This window comes from Lepidochelys kempii, chromosome 2, assembly GCF_965140285.1.
Source record: "Lepidochelys kempii isolate rLepKem1 chromosome 2, rLepKem1.hap1, whole genome shotgun sequence".
NCBI lineage: Eukaryota > Metazoa > Chordata > Testudines > Cheloniidae > Lepidochelys > Lepidochelys kempii.
In genome coordinates this window covers 252,872,414-252,892,465 of record NC_136381.1, presented here as the reverse complement: position 1 = coordinate 252,892,465, position 20,052 = coordinate 252,872,414, and the positions used below count along the sequence as shown (strand labels likewise).

At 49.6% G+C, this 20,052-nt stretch overlaps 1 protein-coding gene across 4 annotated transcripts in view; it reads right to left on the bottom strand.

The window, feature by feature from the left end:
- The window catches only part of PAXIP1 (PAX interacting protein 1), a 102,573-nt gene that overhangs the window by 49,432 nt on the left and 33,089 nt on the right, over nucleotides 1-20,052 (bottom strand). For 3 of the 4 annotated variants that reach the window (XM_073334575.2, XM_073334577.2, XM_073334578.2), the window contains exon 6: nucleotides 2,852-3,487. The exons of the other annotated variant lie outside the window; for it this stretch is intronic. In XM_073334575.2, coding sequence (XP_073190676.2) covers nucleotides 2,852-3,487 — 636 coding nt within the window. The remainder of the gene's footprint in view (nucleotides 1-2,851; nucleotides 3,488-20,052) is intronic. 4 annotated transcript variants of the gene reach the window in all.

The following is a 20,052-nucleotide window of genomic DNA, read 5'->3' as shown; positions in this document are numbered from 1 at the left end:
GAAAAACACAGAAAATCTTAAAGGTCTGATCCTCCTGTCTTACACAAGATCCCCATTAATATCAATGGCAGTTTTTGCATAAGGGCTGCATAACTGGTCCCAGTTGTGAAACACATATCAGCAACATCAGTTAAAATCTGACATAGACAGACTCATAGGTTAAAATGAAAGTTTAAGTGAAATTTGCATTAGTTATATTTGGTTGTTCTACTGCTACAAAAGAGGGAAAAAACATCTATTTTAAAAAGTTGCTTAGTGTCTTCAAAAGCCAAATTATTAAAAAGACCTGCTTGTACATGCATTGTTGTGTATGCATGTGCAATTGAAAGCCAGATACCGGCACAAGCAGAAAGCCAAGGAGACACCTAATGATCTACACACACGTGTCTCATTTACTCAAGCGATCAACAGTTAAGCATGCACAAAAACTTAGGACTGCAACCTTGTGTGTGCATCTCATGCCTCTTCAAATATTATATATAGGTCTAATTTACCTTTGCAAATAAAAACAATTAAGAATTTAGCACGTCATTCCATTTTTCATTTTGTCTGATAGTGCGTAGCCAATGTTATGTGGTATGCACTGCTCTGCCCACCAATGGAAAGGCTGTCAGACATCGTAGGCCCCTTCTGATTCCATCTTAAAAGGAGAAGATGGGGCTAGGACAGCGGTCCTCAATCGGGGTACCTGTACACCTGGGGGTACGCAGAGGTCTTCCAGGGGGTATATCAACTCATCTAAATCAGTGTTTCTCAACCTGGGGGGGCTGCGACCCCCCCCAAGAGTTGCGGGACAGGTTTAAACAGGTGGCAAGTGCAGGGCTGGCATTAGGGCGTGGCAAGCAGGGCAACTGCCTGCAGCCCCACACCACAGGGGGCCCCACGAAGCTAAGTTACATGCTTCAGCCCAAGACTGCAGGGCTCAGACTTCAGCCCCACACAGCGGGGCTTGGGCTTCAGGGGTACGGTAGTTTGGGAAGACTGAGAACCACTGGGGTAGGATTTATTATACATTAAAAATATTACATTTGTTCCTCAATCCCTTCTCATTTGTTTATCTTATCCACCTGTTATATCTTTTAAACTGTAAGCTCCTTGGGACAGTGACTGTTATGTGGTCTATGTTTGTGTAGCAGTTCGCAACAATGGATCCTGACCTCACGGAGGCCTCTAGAGGCTATAATATAAACATTACATAATAATAAGCACACACAGAGAGGATAGCTTTGGAAGGATCCTAGTATGCAAGGAGATCTGTATATTGATTCCCTCCTCATCCAAGCACAGAATCCAAAAGGTCCCATAGTCTGCAGGACACACAGCAAACAAAGGTTATATTTCAAGATGTGGGGCAAAACTCTCAGAAGTGCCTAAGTGACCTATGAGCCCTAGTCCCATTTTCTAAATTGACTTAGGCACATGGGAGCTTTCAATGTGATTTAGGTTCCTGAGTGACTCAGTCATTTCTGAATATGGGATGTGCCTTCGTATGTCACTTGGGGTCTGTCTACCCTGCAATGCAAGCCCAGGGTTCAAACTCGGGTTCAAGGCAAAGCACCCATCTGTCCACACAAATTGTGCTAACCCAAAGGTGAGACCCAGGGTCCCAGGACCCCATCGGGGTGGGAGAGTTCGAGCCTGAGTCAAACTGGGATCCAGGGTTCAAGCCCTATCACTTTGTAGTTTAGATGCAGCTCCACCGGACTTGTACTCTGGAAGACTACCAAAAGTATCCCATGATCCCATGATCCCATGGGCTGACTTTCTTTGTGCTCTAGATAGTCAAGTTTGATGGACAGTCAAGTTTTCCCACACTGCACCATGAGAAAAGGGCTAGAGCGGCCACATTTTGGGAGGGCACTATGAAGTCTGGGATATGGATGATTGGACTCAGTCCTGTATAATGCAGTGTAGACTCTAGAGCCCCTAGTTTTGGAACCAGTTACAAATAAGCGTAGATGCTCAGGCCCTAGGTTAACAAACCCAGGTCTGCTTACTTGAGTTCCACTAACCCTGGACTTACACTGACGTGTAGACATACCCTTAGGCACTTTTGAAAGTTTTACCCTGGTCCAACTGTTGCATATTCAAGTACAATTATCTGAATAAAATTCACTGTCTATAAGAGTCAAATAAATTCACCAGCACCTTGCCTTTCCCCACTTCCATCCTTTCAACATGCATTCACTGAAATCTAGTAGTGTGTTTATTTCAATGCATAATCACTCATTTCATATTCTTTTCTAGAAGAACTAGATTAACCATAGCTATTTTACACCAAAACTATGTGGATTGCACTGGAGATAGAACTTCTAAATTAGGACTTTTGCAACTGTACCTTGACTGTACTGCATCGCAATTTAACATTACTCAGTAGTACTAAACACTGAAAATGCACAATATGAATCAAACTGCAGCTCTTTGAGAGAACCATCAACTTTAAAAATTTTCTGAGTATAGTACATGGCAATTTATTGCACTGAATAAAAGTACTGAAGGACACAAAGTTTGGTTTAATAAACAGGGTAACTAGTTTGAAGACTGTGAATCACTTTGTGCTCCTGCCAACAGTGAAAGTGCCTAATATGAATCTTGGTATCAAATGCTGGAGTTAAATCCTGATTTTTGTAATATCACTATATTCCACCAGTCCACAAATTTTTCCTTTTGTAATGCTAAAATACTAATGAATAGGTTTACTACTGGGGCAAAGTTTAATCTAGCTGTATGTAATCTCTATGTAATCTGGGAATATTTTACCCCCCTTATCATATTTTGAGGATTTTGAAAGGAAACAAAGTTCTTTAAAATGTTAGCCCAATATTTTGTAAATTAAAAATCCAACACTTACATGTGCTACATTTGATGGTCTATTAATCTGCTGAATATCAGCACTATTAGTAATGTTTCTTAATGTCCGCACTGCTGGACTCCACGTAGTCATCATTTCTGGTCGTTCAGAGCCTTGGGTACCTTGAACGGAAGCCATAATATTACCTCTGATTTCCGGAGGCAAAATATTGCCTGGTACTGGTGGGACATTGGCACATAAATTAATTAACCCAGAATCCTTGCCTTGAGGCAACCTGCGCTTGGCTGCAGCTGTCTGTGGGACTTCAGCTGGTGTCCAGTTCAAATTCCTTTCTTGCTTTTCAGGAGAGGAATCTGAGGAATCATCAAACATCAATTCCCCTTTTGTTTTATCAGCACTAATAGATTTTGGTGAAAATGCCTGGTCACCCAAAGGGGATCCTTCTCGAGATGATGCTGGGCTTGATAATTTTTCATCAGTACTAGCTTCATTTTGAGAATCTTGTTCTTCATTTTCTGCGTCTTCCTCTTCCTCCTCCTCTTCCTCCTCATATATAATTAGACGTGGATGATAGGATATCTCTTCTTTTTTAGCTTTATCAGATATAGAATCTAGTACCCAATCAGGTGTCACAATTTTAATGCTCTCTCGTTTACAAGCGCATTCATATTTTTCCTGTGGACGAGGCATAAGAAAAGACTATAAATAAAATGTATTAGGTATCCCCTCCCACATATAACTAGACAAGATTTAATTAATTCTAGTGATATGAATAAATATTAGCTCTGAATATGATTTCATATACACTTAGCCGACACCATCACTATCCACTTTTATCTTGGTATCACAGTGTACATGACTACAATGGAATCTGTAAAACAGCAACAACTGAACATTTACGAATTACACTTTAACAAAACCCAAACTAAGAACCAAGAAAGAAGTGATGAGACATATTAAGTCAAGTAAGGCAACTGCTTTCAAACAACCAACTCTTACCCTTTCAGTTGAAATCTATTAAAACTCATCTCACGAAAGCTTATGCTCTAATAAATTGGTTAGTCTCTAAGGTGCCACAAGTCCTCCTTTTCTTTTTGCGAATACAGACTAACACGGCTGTTACTCTGAAACCTGTCATTAAAACTCATGTAATTATTCATTCACTTATGGATGCACTTTAACAACTGCCATGTCATTAGTTTGTTATGCCATTAGCTTTAAAAATATGGTCAATAACCGTGACAGTGACATTTTTAAATAAAAGACCACTCTTGCTGAGAAGTGGTGCTGAATGGTTCTCATCCTGAGTAAAAGGATCCAAACTATTCAGAAGATATATCAATCTGTTGGATGATAACATCCAGTAACCTCTCTTACCATAGTGTGGCCTGCGTTACACTAAAATATTAGGTCGACCAAGCTATGTCACTGAGCGGTGTGAAAAATCCACATCCTGAGTGGAGTACTTAAGTCAAACTAACCCTGGTGTAGACAGAGCTAGGTCAATGGAAGAATTCTTCCATCAACCTAGCTACTGCCTGTTGGGGAGATGGACTACCTATGCCGATGGGAGAACTCTTCCCTTTGACGTAGACAGTGTAGACACTGAAGTGTTACAGCAGCACAGCTACAGTTGTGCCATTGTAGTGTTTCAAGTGTAGACAGGCCCTAAAACTCAACAGTCACTGGTGGCATATATTAGTCATCAGATTTTAATATTAACTTAAAATAAAAAAGACAGTAAATTAGAACTTCATATGGCCACACATAATAAAAGTGTGTAACAAATTACAATATAATTTCTTCAGACAAGGGACTTGCATTAAAAACTAATTCAAAACCATATTTTAAAAACGAGCACCATTTTTATTTTTCAAAGTCCAAGTATAATCTGAACAATTTTTTAAACAGTTCCATTCTTGACCAATCATAACTTGGCAAAAGACATTTTCAAACTTAAAATATTTAGCCTCTGGATTGAAAGAAAGCATAAGAATTTTCAACTGCCAAAGGTAAATGTTTTAAAAAAGTTATAGGTAACTGCAGGTTCAGAGGACAAGTGCCTTCTCAAGCTTAATCGGAGCACTGCAATAATATAAAACAGCTCCTTAATTAGCTACTCCTGTCTGCTATTAAACACATATTTCTCCTCTCTTGGAGTGGAGAATTTCTTTTGTTGTTCACAGTTCGATTTCTCTGTATCTAGTGAACGTGTAGGCTCTTCCAAATGGAAGAGAGAAAAACAGATCAAAACCGAAGTTGTCACAAGCACATTATGTTTTCCACAATGTTTTATAAAGCTGTACAGTGCAAAATCTGGAAACTAGTTTAATAAGTTTAATTTATAATGCATCAAGACCAAATATAACTGAAATAAATGTAATTTGAACCTAGTTCTCCACAAGATAAGTGAAACCAATACTGATCAGACTGTACCTATTGATGTTTTAAAGTATTAACATCAGTATCACCATAAGAAAACGTTGAAGAAAACCAAAATCTGGCATGTCTCTGAGTTGGAAATACCAATTACTCAATGTTCACTTTATTATTAATGGAAAAGTCCAATATATGAATCATAAGTGTGTTCATGCAAACTAAACTGTGAACTTAAACATTACATTTTAAATAAGACAGGTAAACGAATCACCAATATCCAACAAGGGTTGTTAGGCTTTAAAAGCAATCCAGCACTGATATAATTGCTCTGTGTGTGCGTGCGCACGCATATAAAAAAAAAATCTAGCACTGTCGTCACATTCTAGATATTTTCAAAAGGGACCTAAATGAAGTTAGGCATTCAACTAGTGGGAGTTTGGTCCCTAGCATTCCTATACTCCTTTGAAAAACTCAGGCTAAAAGTATATTTTGCATCTCTTTTCTCCATTCTTTGGTGGTCTTGTATATTCAGACTGTATCTCTTCAAGGCAGGGGCTCTCTATTTCTATGTATTTTTAAAGCACCTGGTACATTCAAATTATGATCCTGATTGGGACCTTTGGATGCTACCGAAATAAAATAAAAATAACTATATTAAAAATCCTAAACATAATCCGAAAGACTTTTTTTTAAAATCAACTAATTGTGAGGTTAATATGCTAACTGTCCCAACCACTGGAAGTAAGAGGGCCACTCAACACTGATTTCAAACAAACATTTTCCTCACTTATTAGATCACAGATTGCTGTCTCCCATGCCAAATGATACCTGTACCATGAGACTGTTGACATCAGAGCCACAAAGGAACCTTAGTGGATCTTATAGCTAGCCTAAGAGGATCGAGTATTCTTCTCATATGACATGATGCAGCTTTTCATTTCATTATTTTAAATCCCCAAAGGTGTAAACTGTTAAATTTTTTTAAATTTGTGTGTGTGCGCGTGCAAAACCTGACCTTCTACAGGCTGGCTCCATGCTCCAGCACAGTGCTGTAGAAGTTGTGACATCACCAACATAAGCAATGCTGGGGCATCACTTGGAAAAAGGGGCCAACAATCTATTATTTTGTGGGACTTGAAAACAAAGACAAATTCAAAAATCAGTTATGTGCTACAGGCTCTCTTAAACCTCCTACGTGGGGCTTTTAACACACAATCCTACATTAAGTTGTTGCTTTTAAGAGTATTGTATTTAAAACAAAGTGCAATTTGGTTTGGTGAGCCTCAGTATTTTAAAGGCATTGTACAAAATAGATTTAAGATTCACATTAGAACTATATTGATAATGTGACCATATCTGCGAGTGGAGCTGCTATGCAAAAACAAACTAGCAAGTATTTTAAGAACACAGTGAACCTATAAAATAACTAAGCCCACACTGCTAAAAGACCAAATGTGTAATAAAAACCTTTGGACAAATCCATGAGGCTCTAAACTACACCACACTTCCTACCATAGAATTAAGCAACAGACATCCTATCGTCTGTGGCCAATAAAACTGTTCAAATCAGCAGGACAGTCACACTTGTGCAGGAAGTTGCCGTATTCAGATTTAATGCTACTATTAGTTAGTCTGCTTTATTTTCTGGGGTGTGCAGACTGTCAAGATTATACTTAACAGTCTTTCTAAAACAAAGATGGGCTGCAATGGAGACACTTTGACCTGTTCCATGGGAGGCTTAAGCAACAGCAGACTAATTAAAGGAATTAGGGCACCTCTCTTCCTTTGTGATCATTCTCACTTCAGACTCAAAGTACAAAAAACAAATTGGACACAGAGTACATGATTTTCATTCCAAACCTCATGGAATCTCACTGTGCAAATAACTCTCTCAGGTGCAAATAACTTCAGGAGAAATTTAAGTCATTCAGATATTCAAGCACTTAATTTGTACCTCAACTAACAGTGGCCACAAAATTACAACCCCAAAATGGATGCCACTTTTTGAAAATCTAGCACCGAATATTCATTCCATGGTTCCGATTTTGCTGAATTAGTCGTGAGGACTAAAGAACATAAGATCCTGGGTATCTGAAGGATCCCTAAAAGGGGTACATAGATGAAAGTAAAGGGGAGAGAGAGAGAGAGAGAGACACACACACACACACTCCTCAAAATGAAATCTAGACAGTGCAACCAAGGGAAGTAATGGTAACATCCTATTGCTTAAAGCACTTAAATTACATTTTACAATATGCTAATAAGTGTGCTACTATATTATCCTCAGCCTCTCAGATCTCCCCTTCCACCAGCAGAAGCCAGAACAGCTCTATCTGGGGGATAGGTCATTTTCAAGTGTACCAGATTTTGCTAGTCATTAGAACATAAGAATGTAAGACCGGCCATACTGGGTCGGACCAAAGGACCATCTAGCCCAGTATCCTGTCTTCTGACAGTGACTAATGCCAGGTGCTTCAGAGGGAATGAACAGAATAGGCAATCATCAAGTGATCAATCCACTGTTGCCCATTCCCAGCTTCTGGCAAATGGAGGCTGGGGACACCATCGCTGCCCATTCTGGCTAATAGCCATAGTTCCATACCTCAGCAGAATTAGCCTGCCTCTGCCACAGCATGTTTGCCGACTGGCACAGACACATAGGCTTTAGACGAGAGAAAAGTGCATCAGGCGGGAAGCCAGGACCACAAATTCAAAACTCACCTCTTCTACTCATTATTGTTTACATTTCTCTCTATTAGGCCTGTACTCCTACCTCAGTATCAGCCCTCCCCAACAACACTGATTTTACAAATAAGTTAACTGTGGAAATGTAGAAGGTCACTTCAGACAGAGCTCAGAACAGGACTTAGGTCTCTAACAGAGCAAACAAGTCTCAGTCATACTGCCTTACAAACCCCATGTGCCAAATCTGAGGATAACTCAAGAATTAGAGGTCTGTGCTAGGGATCTGAAGGTCCAGAGTTCAAATCCAGTTTACAGTCCATACGAAGAGTCCTTACGACTGCAAATGATGGCATCTGATTTTTCCAGCTCTCATTTTTAAACACAGTTTATTTAATTCACAGTGAGAAAACTTCCTTTAAAACTGAATTTATAGTTAAAAATCCATTATAATCTATAATGGTACAATACATAACAAAATACAGGCGCCTCATGTTTAACAGTCTGTTACACATTTCTATTGCTTGTATTGCACACTGGTAGACTGGATGGTTGAGAGTCACGGTCCCGGTTCACCACACTCCACTCCTACCCAAATCTATAAGGGAGCCATTGTTAAAATATTAGCTCAGCAGCTTCGCCTCTTACATTGCTCATGTTGGGGCACAGCACCAGCAGGAGACATTCTGGATTGGCCTAAAAGCTATAGCTCCTTTTCCTCCACCAGCAATAACAGCCTTTCACACCCACGCCAACTTCCTGACATCAGACTTTTACAAACAGATCTATGGTCACTTTACAGATGAACAGCTCTCTCTTCCAAATTTGTGCACATTACTCGTCTACATAACCATGCATTGTTGTTTCTATTATCCCTGCCTCACCCCAATTCCCACAAGCCTGCTGCCTCTTACCTTTAATGAATTAGTTTGTACACATTTTGGGGTAACGTCTTTTATAGCTCCCTGCACAACTAGGGCCTCTGGGTGCTACTGTAACACAATTAGCATCCCAACCTACCCTAGTCCAAGTTATTCTACTCCTAAAGCAAACCTCAACCTCCCTGCCCACCATGTTTCTCTCCATCATGCTCTCCCTATTTCCATTCTATTTACTCTCTTTCATAATAGAAGAGGATGTTCAATTAAATTGAATGACTTATTTAAAACGGATAAGAGAACAATCTGTGGGCCTCACCCCCACAAGATATCAGAGGCCAAGCATTCAATAGGATTCAAAAAAGGATTGTACAGATAATAAGGATACTACATTTACATTAATAGAATTAAATACCAGAAAGGATATAAACCCTCATGCCCAGGACCTAAGGAAGATACCGCTTGTATAAGTCAGCTAACCCATAACTGCTCACTATGGAGTTTCTTACCCCTTCCTCTGAAGTATCTTGTTCTGGCCACTGTCACAAATCAGATGCTGGTCTAGATGGACTACTAGTCTGATACAGTATGGCAATTCCTACAATCCTATTTCCTCCATCAACTTCTCTTTCCATCCCTTTGGTCTCCTTCTCCCTGTCCCAACTTTCTACTTCTCCCTTGATCTCTATTTCCCTTTCTTACTTCCTTTCATTCCCCCTCTCCCCACTCACTGCCACCTCATTTTAAACATCCCTCCACCACCACATAGAGACAGGAAGACCTCTACAAACCCAAAATAAAGGTGAACGTGGAACCCTCAAAAGCAAACTCATGTTACATTTGTAAGCCTTATCCCCATGACCCCTACCTGCCACCTTTTTGTTTGTCTCCCTTTGTTATGTTGTTATCTTTACATGGAAAGGCACAGAAATGACTTTTTGTGTGTTTCTGTGGAGTGCCTGACAGAGTTCTGGGCATTATGTATAAAAGGTATGACAAAGTTCCTCCTCTGCCCTGGTGGGTCCTGCGCTTATTGGCGGATTTTCTTGCCTCAGAGGTTCACGGCAGCTCTCAGTTTGGCCACTTTCGTGGCTCAAATCTGCCGTTCACTCAGATAGCCTCATCACTGGCCAGCATGGGGAAAGGAAGAACAACAATCCCTGCAGTCTCTGCTGATCCACCTAGTGGATCGGGGAACAGGCCAGAGACCTTCCCCCCTGGTGGAACCCACAGTCCAGGTCAACTCCTCTGATATCAAGTATGGAGTTGGGGGGATGGAGGGAACCCGGGCCCGTCCTCTACTCTAGGTTCCAGCCCAGGGCCCTGTGGATTGCAGCTGTCTACAGTGGCTCCAGTAACAGCTACGTGACAGCTACAACTCCCTGGGCTACTTCCCCATGGCCTCCTCCCAACACCTTCTTCATTCTCACCACAGGACCTTCCTCCTGATGTCTGATAATGCTGTACTCTTCAGTCCTCGAACAGTAGGTATTCTCACTCTCAGCTCCTCGCACCTCTTGCTCCCAGCGCCTTACATGCACACCACAAACTGAAGTAAGCTCCTTTTTAAACCCAGGTGCCCCGATTAGCCTGCCTTAATTGATTCTAGCAGCTTCTTGATTGGCTGCAGGTGTTCTAATCAGCCTGTCTGTCTTAATTGTCTCCAGAAGGTTCCTGATTGTTCTGGACCCTTCCCTGTTAAGGAGCCGGAATCGTTCTTCACTCGCTCCTGAGCTATTTGTTTTCCTTTCTTTCCTAAAGCCCCCCGGCCCGGATTTTTCACACTTTTCCTTTTGCTTAGTTTCCCCCCCCGCGTTTGGGCCGGACGCTTTGTTTTTTTGGTTTCGTTTTTTTTCGTTCTTTTGAGCTGCGTCAGTGTGCTGGCCGGTCGCCAGCACCCCCCCCCCCCCGATGCCTGCTTTTGGACTTTGCTCCTTGCTTACTTGAAACCCCCGGAGGAGGGGGGGAGGACTGCCAACCTGCTGTCCGGAGAGGGGAGTGGACCCCCCCAGACCCAGCTGTTTTGCTTTTTGCCTGGACTTTTTCCGAGAGCCTTGGGACAGAGCCAACAGCTGTAGCAGACGCCAGAGGCCGGAGAACTCCCGGGCAGCTATGAATCATCGTGGAGAGAGGCCGTAAGACTGAGGGATTTCTTTTGAATTTCTACCCTCGGAGGGGGGAGTTGACTGCATTTCAGCTGCGCCTGCGGCGGCACAGGGGTGTAGCAGGGAGCTACCCCCAGATCCATCGGTGCCCCCAACCCCCCCACCACTATTACAACTATCACGGCCCCCGCTGCTTCGTCCCTGCTGGCAATCTGCCATCTGCCTTCGGATCCAGCTGTTTGCTTTGGACTTTGCCTTTTGGACCAGGCATAACAACCAACCAAGCGAGACTCTTTGGACACTTGTGGTGGGTTGTCCTCCCCCCACCCCCCCCCCCGGATTGTTTACCCCATAGCCTACCCCTACTACCGGACCCCGATTTTTGCCCCCCCCCCTCCCAGTGTTTCCCTGTCTCTCCCTGCTTACAATGGCAGAGATGGAGGGACGCAAGGCCCCTCCACCGATATTGGTTGCCCCTTCCCCATCTACCCTCCTGCCCACCCCTCAAGATTTCCCCACCGCCTCCATTGTCAGAACCCCTGCCACCGCCCCCGCTGGGGCATCGGCAGTGGGAGGCACCGGGGCGATTACTACTGCTGCTCTGGTTCCTGCCCCACTAGATTCTAGGAACCCCCCCCCAGTTAGACGGAAAAATCGAGGCGGCCCAAAAGGGAAGGGCCCCGCTAATGCCGCTGGACCCTCCGTGGCAGAGGCCGCCCCCACCACAGTGGCCTCGTCATCGATCGCGGCACCCCTCCCAGCTGTTCCCTCCACCAGCTCTGCGACCATCCCTCCCCCGGCCCCCAGGACGTATGCCCGGGTGGCGACAGGCCCCCCCTCACCTGCCGCCTCCTCATCTCGCCCTCCCACTGCCTCCGCTGCCATTACTAGTAGTCGGGGCCCTCTTCCCGCCCTGACCAGGAAGCACGGTGTTCGTTGCCTCCTAGTACCCGCCTCGCCCCACGTGGAGGCATACGTGCAGGCGTTGGCGAAAGTGGTAGGACCCATGGCCATTGTGGCGGCCTCCAAGATGTATGGGAAGGTCGTTTTCTTTCTGGCCTCGGAGACTGCCGCCCAGGAGGCGGTGGAGAAGGGCCTAGTGGTGGGGGGGGTGTTTCTCCCCCTGGAACCGCTAGAAGATTTGGGCGTTCGCTTCGTCCTCACCTCCGTTCCTCCCTTTTTACCTAATGTTGCCCTGTTACCTGCTCTTTCTGCCCTGGGGAAGCTTGTTTCTGTTATTAGCCCTCTCCCGTTAGGCTGCAAGGACCCCGCCCTCCGTCACGTCCTATCGTTCCGCCGGCAAGTGCAGATTTTACTGCCGGCGGGGGTGCGTGACGGAGCGGCGCTCGAGGGGTCCTTCCTAGTTCCCTACCAGGGAGCCCGCTATAGGGTCTTTTATTCCACCGGAGAGGCCCGGTGCTACCTCTGCCGCTCGGCAGGGCATGTCCGCAGGGACTGCCCTTTGGCCCGGGGGAGAGGGGCACCTGAGACCCCCGAGACCCGGCGGGATATCGGCCCTGTTGTTGCCGACACCCCTGGCCACCCGGCACCCGACACCACCCCCCCTCCCACCCGATCCACCGCTGCCCCCGTCCGGGCCCAAGAGGCACCCCTCCAACAACGCCCGGGCGACCACGGGAGTCCCACTCTTGCCGTAACCACCTCGGCAGAGCCTATGGAGGGGGGTGTGGCAAAGCTTTTACCGGGTGCAGGAGAGGGCTCGCCCCAAGGTGAACCCCCCGCCCCTAATGCTGCCTTACCGCTACCCCCCCTAACCCCTGAACCTCTGCCTCCGCGCCCCGCTCCGTCCCCTGCTACTCCACCCCCGGACGACGCCATGGAGGGCTGGACTGTAGTCCAGGGGAAGCGAGGCAAGCGGAGGGCTCGAGCTCCGCTGCATTCATCTGACGCGGAAGCCCCCCGGAAGACCAGGAAGGGAGGTACCGACCCTGAGCCTCCCGCCTCGGCCACGAGTGAGATCCATTCGCTGGTGTCGGGAGGTGAAGATAGACCAGCATTGGAGGGTGGAATCCCCCCTCCGCGGGGGACCCTCCCCTCCGAAGCCCCGGGGGAAGCCCCTTCTAACCAGATACCACCTGAACTCCCAACGAACCCCGATGTGACCGCCGAGGCGGGCCCTAGCGGAGAGGCCCCTGGGGTGGTGGGAGTCGGCCTCTCCTCTGTGTACGCAGAGATTGAAGCCCTGGATTTGACCCCGGTCACCCAGGGAGGGGATGATTTACTGCCGGCCGGCCTCGATTTGGGCAATCTCACCCCAGGCCCCCTCTCCCCATGCCCTTTCCCCCTGACTGCCTTTCCGGGTGAGCACCCCACGGAAAGTGGTTTACCGCCTGGGGCCATGGCTGCCACGACCACCCCGGAGCCAGTACCTAGCATTCCTCGGAGCCCCCTCCCTTGCCCCTTCACCCCCGACCCTGCTCGGGAGGCGCCTTCTTTTCGCTGTGCGCCTCCTGAAGCCCAGGGCCTTACCTCTGCCCCTGCCCCCACCCCTATTCCGGTTCAGTCTCCCTCCTCCTGCAAGGCTACCGCCGCCCCTGGGGTTATTTCTTTTCCGCCTTTTGCAGATTCCCCCCAGGGAGCAGTCTTTATGTTTTCTAGTTGCGACTCCCCAGGAGTTGCACCTTTCCCCCTGCCATCCCCGTCCGCCCCAAGGCACGAGATGGAGTTAGTAACCCCAGCCTGTCAGACACCCCGTCGGCGGTCCGCACCCTGCCTACCCGCCTTAGCGGACCACGAAGCTGCATCAAAAGCCCCACCAGGGACTGCTCTGGGAGTTGTAACCCTACCCCCCCATGAGCTGCAGCATGCATTACGGGAGTTCTTGAAACGATGCCGTGGTGCCCGCGATAGGGCACAGCTGGCTCTCCAGCAATGGGGGGACTTTGATCGACTCCTTCGGGCCGCGAGAGCCCTTATGAGGGAGGGTAGAGGGCAAGGGAAGGGCGGTGCCGCGGCCTACGAGCGGGCCCGCAGCTTCCGGAAAGAGTTACTTACTCACGGGATGGGACACGGGTTGCTACGCGACCCGCCGGGGGCCATGAGTACCCCCACCCCTGAGAACTCCCCACCCCCCCAGCCCTCCGCATGACACCTCTCATCATTGTAACCCTGAACACCAGGGGCTGTAGGATGGCTCTCCGCAGGTCCCAGGTGCTCTCCTACCTTCGGGAGGGGAGGTACTCTGTGGTTTTCCTGCAGGAGACCCACACGGACCCAACCGCCGAGGATAGGTGGCGGCTGGAATGGGGGGACGGGGTATACTTTAGCCACTGCACGGCTTGGCAAGCTGGAGTGGCGACCCTGTTCTCCCCCACCCTGCGGCCCGAGGTGCTCGGAGTCACTGAGGCCGTGCCGGGCCACTTGTTGCACCTCCGAGTTCGTTTGGAGGGGCTCGTGGTCAATTTTGTTAATATCTATGCCCCGCAAGTGAGCTCACAGCGGCCGCAATTTTACCAGCAGGTGTCCGAATTTCTCGACACCCTGGATTCACACGAGTGCCTGATCCTGGGAGGGGACTTTAACACCACCCTCGAGGAACGGGACCGCTCGGGGGCCGAGCCGAGCCCGGCCGCCGCGACCATTCTTCGAGACATAGTCGACTATCACTCCCTAGTGGACGTCTGGCGTGACCATCACCCAGATGATACTTCCACGTTTACCTTCGTTCGGGTGGAGGCCCGTCGGTCGCACCGCTCTCGGTTAGACCGTATTTATCTATCCCGTCTCCATCTTTCACAGGCCCACTCCTCCACCATTCGGCCGGCCCCTTTTTCCGACCATCATTTGGTTGCCGTCACGGTCTCCCTCCGTGCAGAGGGACCGGGGCCGGCTTACTGGCATTTTAACAACAGCCTGTTGGAGGACGAGAGCTTTGTGATGTCCTTCCGGGAGTTTTGGCTGGCCTGGCGGGAGCAGTGGTGTGCCTTTCCCTCGGTGCGGCGCTGGTGGGATTTAGGGAAGGTACGCGCCAAGCTCTTCTGCCGCAACTACACTCGGGGCACCAGCCGACGGAGAAATGCGGCGATAGAGCAGTTGGAACGGGAGGTCTTAGAGCTAGAGAGGCGCCTGGCCGCCAGCCCCGGGGACCCGTCCCTCTGCGGAGCGTGCCGGGAGAAGCGGGAGGAACTTCGAGCCCTCGAGGACCACCGGGCCCGAGGTGCCTTTGTCCGGTCCCGCATCCGCCTCCTTCAGGAGATGGATCGCGGCTCCCGCTTCTTCTACGCCCTGGAGAAAACGAGGGGGGCCAAAAAACACGTCACCTGCCTTCTAGCGGAAGACGGCACCCCCCTCACGGATCCGGAGGAGATGTGTGGGAGGGCCCGTGACTTCTACGCAAACCTTTTCTCCCCGGATCCGACCGATCCTGGCGCTTGCGGGGTGCTCTGGGAGGAACTCCCCACGGTCAGCGTGGGCGACCGAGACCGGCTAGAGCTGCCTCTCACCCTGGCCGAGTTCTCGGACGCCCTCCGTCGCATGCCCACCAATAAATCTCCGGGCATGGACGGGCTGACCGTGGAGTTTTACCGCGCGTTCTGGGACATCCTTGGCCCAGACCTAGTCACTGTCTGGGCTGAGTCCTTGCAGAGCGGGGCCCTCCCTCTCTCGTGCAGACGAGCGGTGCTCGCCTTGCTGCCGAAGAAGGGGGACCTCCGCGATTTACGAAACTGGCGTCCCCTCTCACTCCTTAGCACGGATTACAAAATCGTAGCGAAAGCAATCTCGCTGCGGCTAGGGTCCGTGATGGCGGACGTGATTCACCCAGACCAGACCTATACTGTCCCGGGTCGCAGCATTTTTGACAACCTCTTTTTAGTCCGAGACCTTTTGGAACTCGGGCGGAGAGACGGTCTGTCGTTCGCCCTCCTGTCTCTCGATCAAGAGAAGGCGTTCGATAGGGTAGATCATGGGTACCTCCTGAGCACCCTGCGAGCGTTTGGATTCGGACCTCAGTTTGTGAGTTTTCTCCGGGTGCTGTACGCCTCCGCGGAGTGTCTGGTTAGGCTCAACTGGACCCTGACCGAACCGGTCAGCTTCGGGCGAGGGGTGCGGCAGGGGTGTCCCCTCTCAGGCCAGCTGTACGCTCTGGCGATCGAGCCTTTCCTCTGTCTCCTCCGCAGGAGGTTGACGGGGTTGGTGCTGCGGGAGCCGGAGCTGCGACTGGTCCTGTCGGCGTACGCCGATGACGTCCTCCTCGTGGTCCAGGACCCGGGCGACTTGGCGCGAGTGGAGGCATGCCAAGCCATCTTTTCGGCAGCCTCCTCCGCCCGAGTCAACTGGGTCAAGAGCTCTGGCTTGGCGGTGGGGGGCTGGCGGCAGGTAAGCCCCCTCCCACCCGCGCTTCAGACCATCCGGTGGAGTGCCGGCCCTCTGCTCTATCTCGGCGTTTACCTTTCTGCCACGCACCCTTCTCCGCCGGAGAACTGGCAAAATTTGGAAGGCGGCGTGATTGAGCGGATCAGGAAATGGACGAGGCTACTCCGATGTCTCTCCCTTCGGGGGAGAGCACTGGTGCTTAACCAACTAGTCCTGTCCACGCTCTGGTACCGGCTCAACACCCTAGCCCCGGCCCCGGGTTTCCTGTCCCACCTCCGGAGATTGATTCTGGAGTTCTTTTGGTCAGGATTGCACTGGGCCCCTGTTGGAGTTCTCCACTTGCCCCTGAAGGAAGGAGGGCAGGGCCTGAAGTGTCTGTACACTCAGGTCCGCGTTTTCCGCCTCCAGGCCCTGCAGAGGCTCCTTTATAGTGCAGGTAGTTCGACGTGGAGCATATTGGCGCATGCCTTTTTACGCCGCTTCCATGGGCTCCGATATGACCGACAGCTTTTTTATCTTTGTCCGAGAGGTTTTCCGCGAGACCTCTCTGGGCTACCGGATTTCTACCAGGACCTCCTCCGGGCCTGGAAACTGTTCTCAACGACCAGGTCCGTGGCGGCCATCGTGGGGGCAGATCTCCTCACGGAGCCCCTGCTACACAACCCCCAACTTTGTGTGCAAGCGGCGGGGTCCCGCACGGTGCGCCAGAGGTTGGTCCTGGCGGGAGTTACGAGGGTCGGGGACCTCCTGGACTACGACCGGGGGGACTGGCTGGATCCCCTGACGCTCGCTCGACGCATGGGGCTCTCCAGCCTTCGCACCCCCCGGCGCGTGCTTCAGGAGGTGGCGGCCGCTTTGACCCCCGCCGCTCGGGCTTATGTTAGCCGAGCCTTGTGCGAGGGCGCGCCCCGCCCATCCCTTACCCCAGGCCCGCTGGACCTTTCCATCGGGCCCCTACCCTGCCGATCCCAACACACCCCTCATCCTTTCACTGCGAGCCGGCTGCATGAACTGCAACCGGTCGGTTTTCAAGTTGCATCACGGAAATATTTATATACACTCACGCTCCATACCCTTCATGCCCGCACCCTGGTGTCCCGCCCCGATACAAAGTGGCGAGATCTCTTACCACCTTTGGAGGGCGAGCAACCTCGGTGGGCCAGCCTGTACTCCACCTTGGTCCCGAGGCCCGTCGGGGACATCAGTTGGCGGCTCCTTCACGGGGCTGTGAGCACGGGCGTGTTTTTGACACGTTTTACCTCCCTTCCGGAGACTTGCCCTTTTTGCAATGTGAGGGAAACCCTGGCGCACGTCTATTTAGAGTGTGCCAGATTGCAGCCTCTTTTTCGGCTCCTCACAAATATTCTTTTGCGCTTTTGGCTTCCTTTCTCCCCCCACCTCTTTATCTATACACTCCCCATCCGTGGCCCCACCAAGTCGCGGGATCTCCTGGTTAGCCTCCTCCTAGCCTTGGCTAAAACAGCCATTTATAAGACCAGAGAGCGGAGGTTGGCTCATGAGGCGTCCTGCGATTGCGAGGCCGTTTTCCGGCTCTCAGTACATTCACGTATCCGGGCGGAGTTCCTCTGGGCAGCGTCCACCGACTCCCTTGACACCTTCGAGGAGCGGTGGGCGCTGTCCGGGGTTCTCTGCTCGGTGACCCCGTCCGGTTCTCTCCGTCTGACCCTCTGATTGAGGGAAAGAGCGAGAGCCGCCAGTCACAGCCGTTAGTTGCTGTGAATACCATCATTATTGTTTTCTAGGAGGGGTCCTATAATACATGGGTGTACCCCCCCTCCCTCCCAACCACCCACCCCGCAGCCGTGCCCATTTTGTTGGGCACTCTCAGGAGAGGGAGGGTCGGTGACCCTGGGCGCGGCACTAGGTAACTCGAGAGGGTGGAAGACCACGAGTGTCGAGGAAGCCCCCCCGCTCTAGGCCACCAGGTAACTCAGGAGGGTGGAAGACCACGAGTGCCGAGGAAGCCCCCCCGCTCTGGGCCCGGGCTAACCTGAACACCTCTCCCTCCTGAAAGTTGTTGTGTTATACCTCTTGATTGCGTTGTTTTGTTACTAAGTTTTTCTTTCTCCTTTTGTATTCTCTGTAATTGTTACAAATAAATTTCCTTTCTGTTTTAAAAAAAAAAAAAAAACCTTCCCTGTTAGCTTAACCTTAGGAAAAGGGACCTACTTAACCTGGGGCTAATACATCTGCCTTCTATTACTTTCCTGTAGCTATCTGGCCTGACCCTGTCACATATCCCCCCACTCTGCTCAACACTACGGGGTTGGGCAACTTGGGATGACAGGCAGTGTACTCAAGACAAGCCATCTGCATTGCCATGGTGGCTTCCAGCCCGATGTTGTATGGTGAATTGGAAAGGTTGTAGGGACTGGAACCATCTGGTCACCCTTGTGTTCTTCTCTTTATTTCGCTGCATCCACTAGAGGGGTGCATGGTCGGTCACAAGGGTAAACCGTCGTCCCAGAAGGTAATAACGTAGTTTTTCCATGGCCCATTTCACAGCTAGGCTCTCTCTTTCAACCACGGCATACTTCTGCTCTCTCGGGAGGAGTTTCCTGCTGAGGTAGAGGATTGGGTGTTCTTCATCTCTGACCATCTGCGACAGGACAGCTCCCACTCCTACTTCAGATGCATCTGTTTGTAAAATGAATTCTTTGTTGAAGCCTGGGGCTATAAGCATGGGGTTACTGCAGAGGGCTGTCCCTAGATCCATGAATGCTTTCTCTGCGACATCTGTCCACTTCACCATGTCTGGACCCCGGTCTTTTATCAGGTCAAGGGACTCACCCTGGTAGCAAAATGGGGAACAAATTGTCGGTAGTACCCCACCACACCCAGGAATGCCCGGACTTGCTTTTCTGATTCGGCCGGGGCCAATTTTGGATAGCCTCTAGTTTGTTTAGTTGGGGCTTGACCATGCCCTTTCCTACAATGTAGCCAATGTATTTAGCCTTGGCTAGCTCTATAGCACACTTGGCTGGGTTGGCTGTGAGGCCAGTCCGTTTTAGCGTGTCCAGAACCGCTTCCACCTTTCCTAAGTGGGCTTCCCAGTCGGGGGTGTGAATAATCACATCATGCAAGTATGCCACTGCATAACTGGTATGGGGCCATAGGAGCTTGTCCATAAGATGCTGGAAGGTGGCAGGTGCCCCATGCAGTCTAAAAGGAAGAACAATAAATATATTGAAACAGACCCTCTGGTGTAGAGAATGCCGTCTCTTCTTTCGCATCTTTGGCAAGGGGAATCTGCCACTATCCCTTTGTTAAATCAAGGGTGGTCAAAAATTGGGCATTGCCCAGGCAGTCAACTAACACATCGATATGGGGTATGCATCAAATTTGGATATCTCATTCAGCCAGCGAAAGTGATTACAAAACCTAGTGGTGCCATCGGGCTTGGGTACCAACACAATCGGGCTTGATCACTGACTGTGGGACTCTTCAATGACTCCCAGCTCCAACATCCTTTTTACCTCTGCCTTGATCTCCTCCCTTTTTGCCGCTGGGACCCGATAGGGCCTTAAAGTTACTTTTGCCCCAGGGTCTGTGATAATGTGGTGATATGCTTCAATGGTCCGACCTGGTTTGGTTGAAAACATGTCCTGGTATCAGTTGATCATCTCAGTTACCTCCTTCTTCTGGTTTGGTGTCAGATCAGGGGATATCCAGATCTGCTCCTGCATGTTATTTCCCTGGAGCGGGGTCTCTTGGGCCACTACACACGCCTCTCGTTGGTGCCAACGCTTTAAGAGGTTAATGTGATAAATTTGTTCTTGTTTCCGGCATCCTGGCTGCCGCACCTTGTAGGTTACTTCCCCCACGGGTTCAACCACCTCAT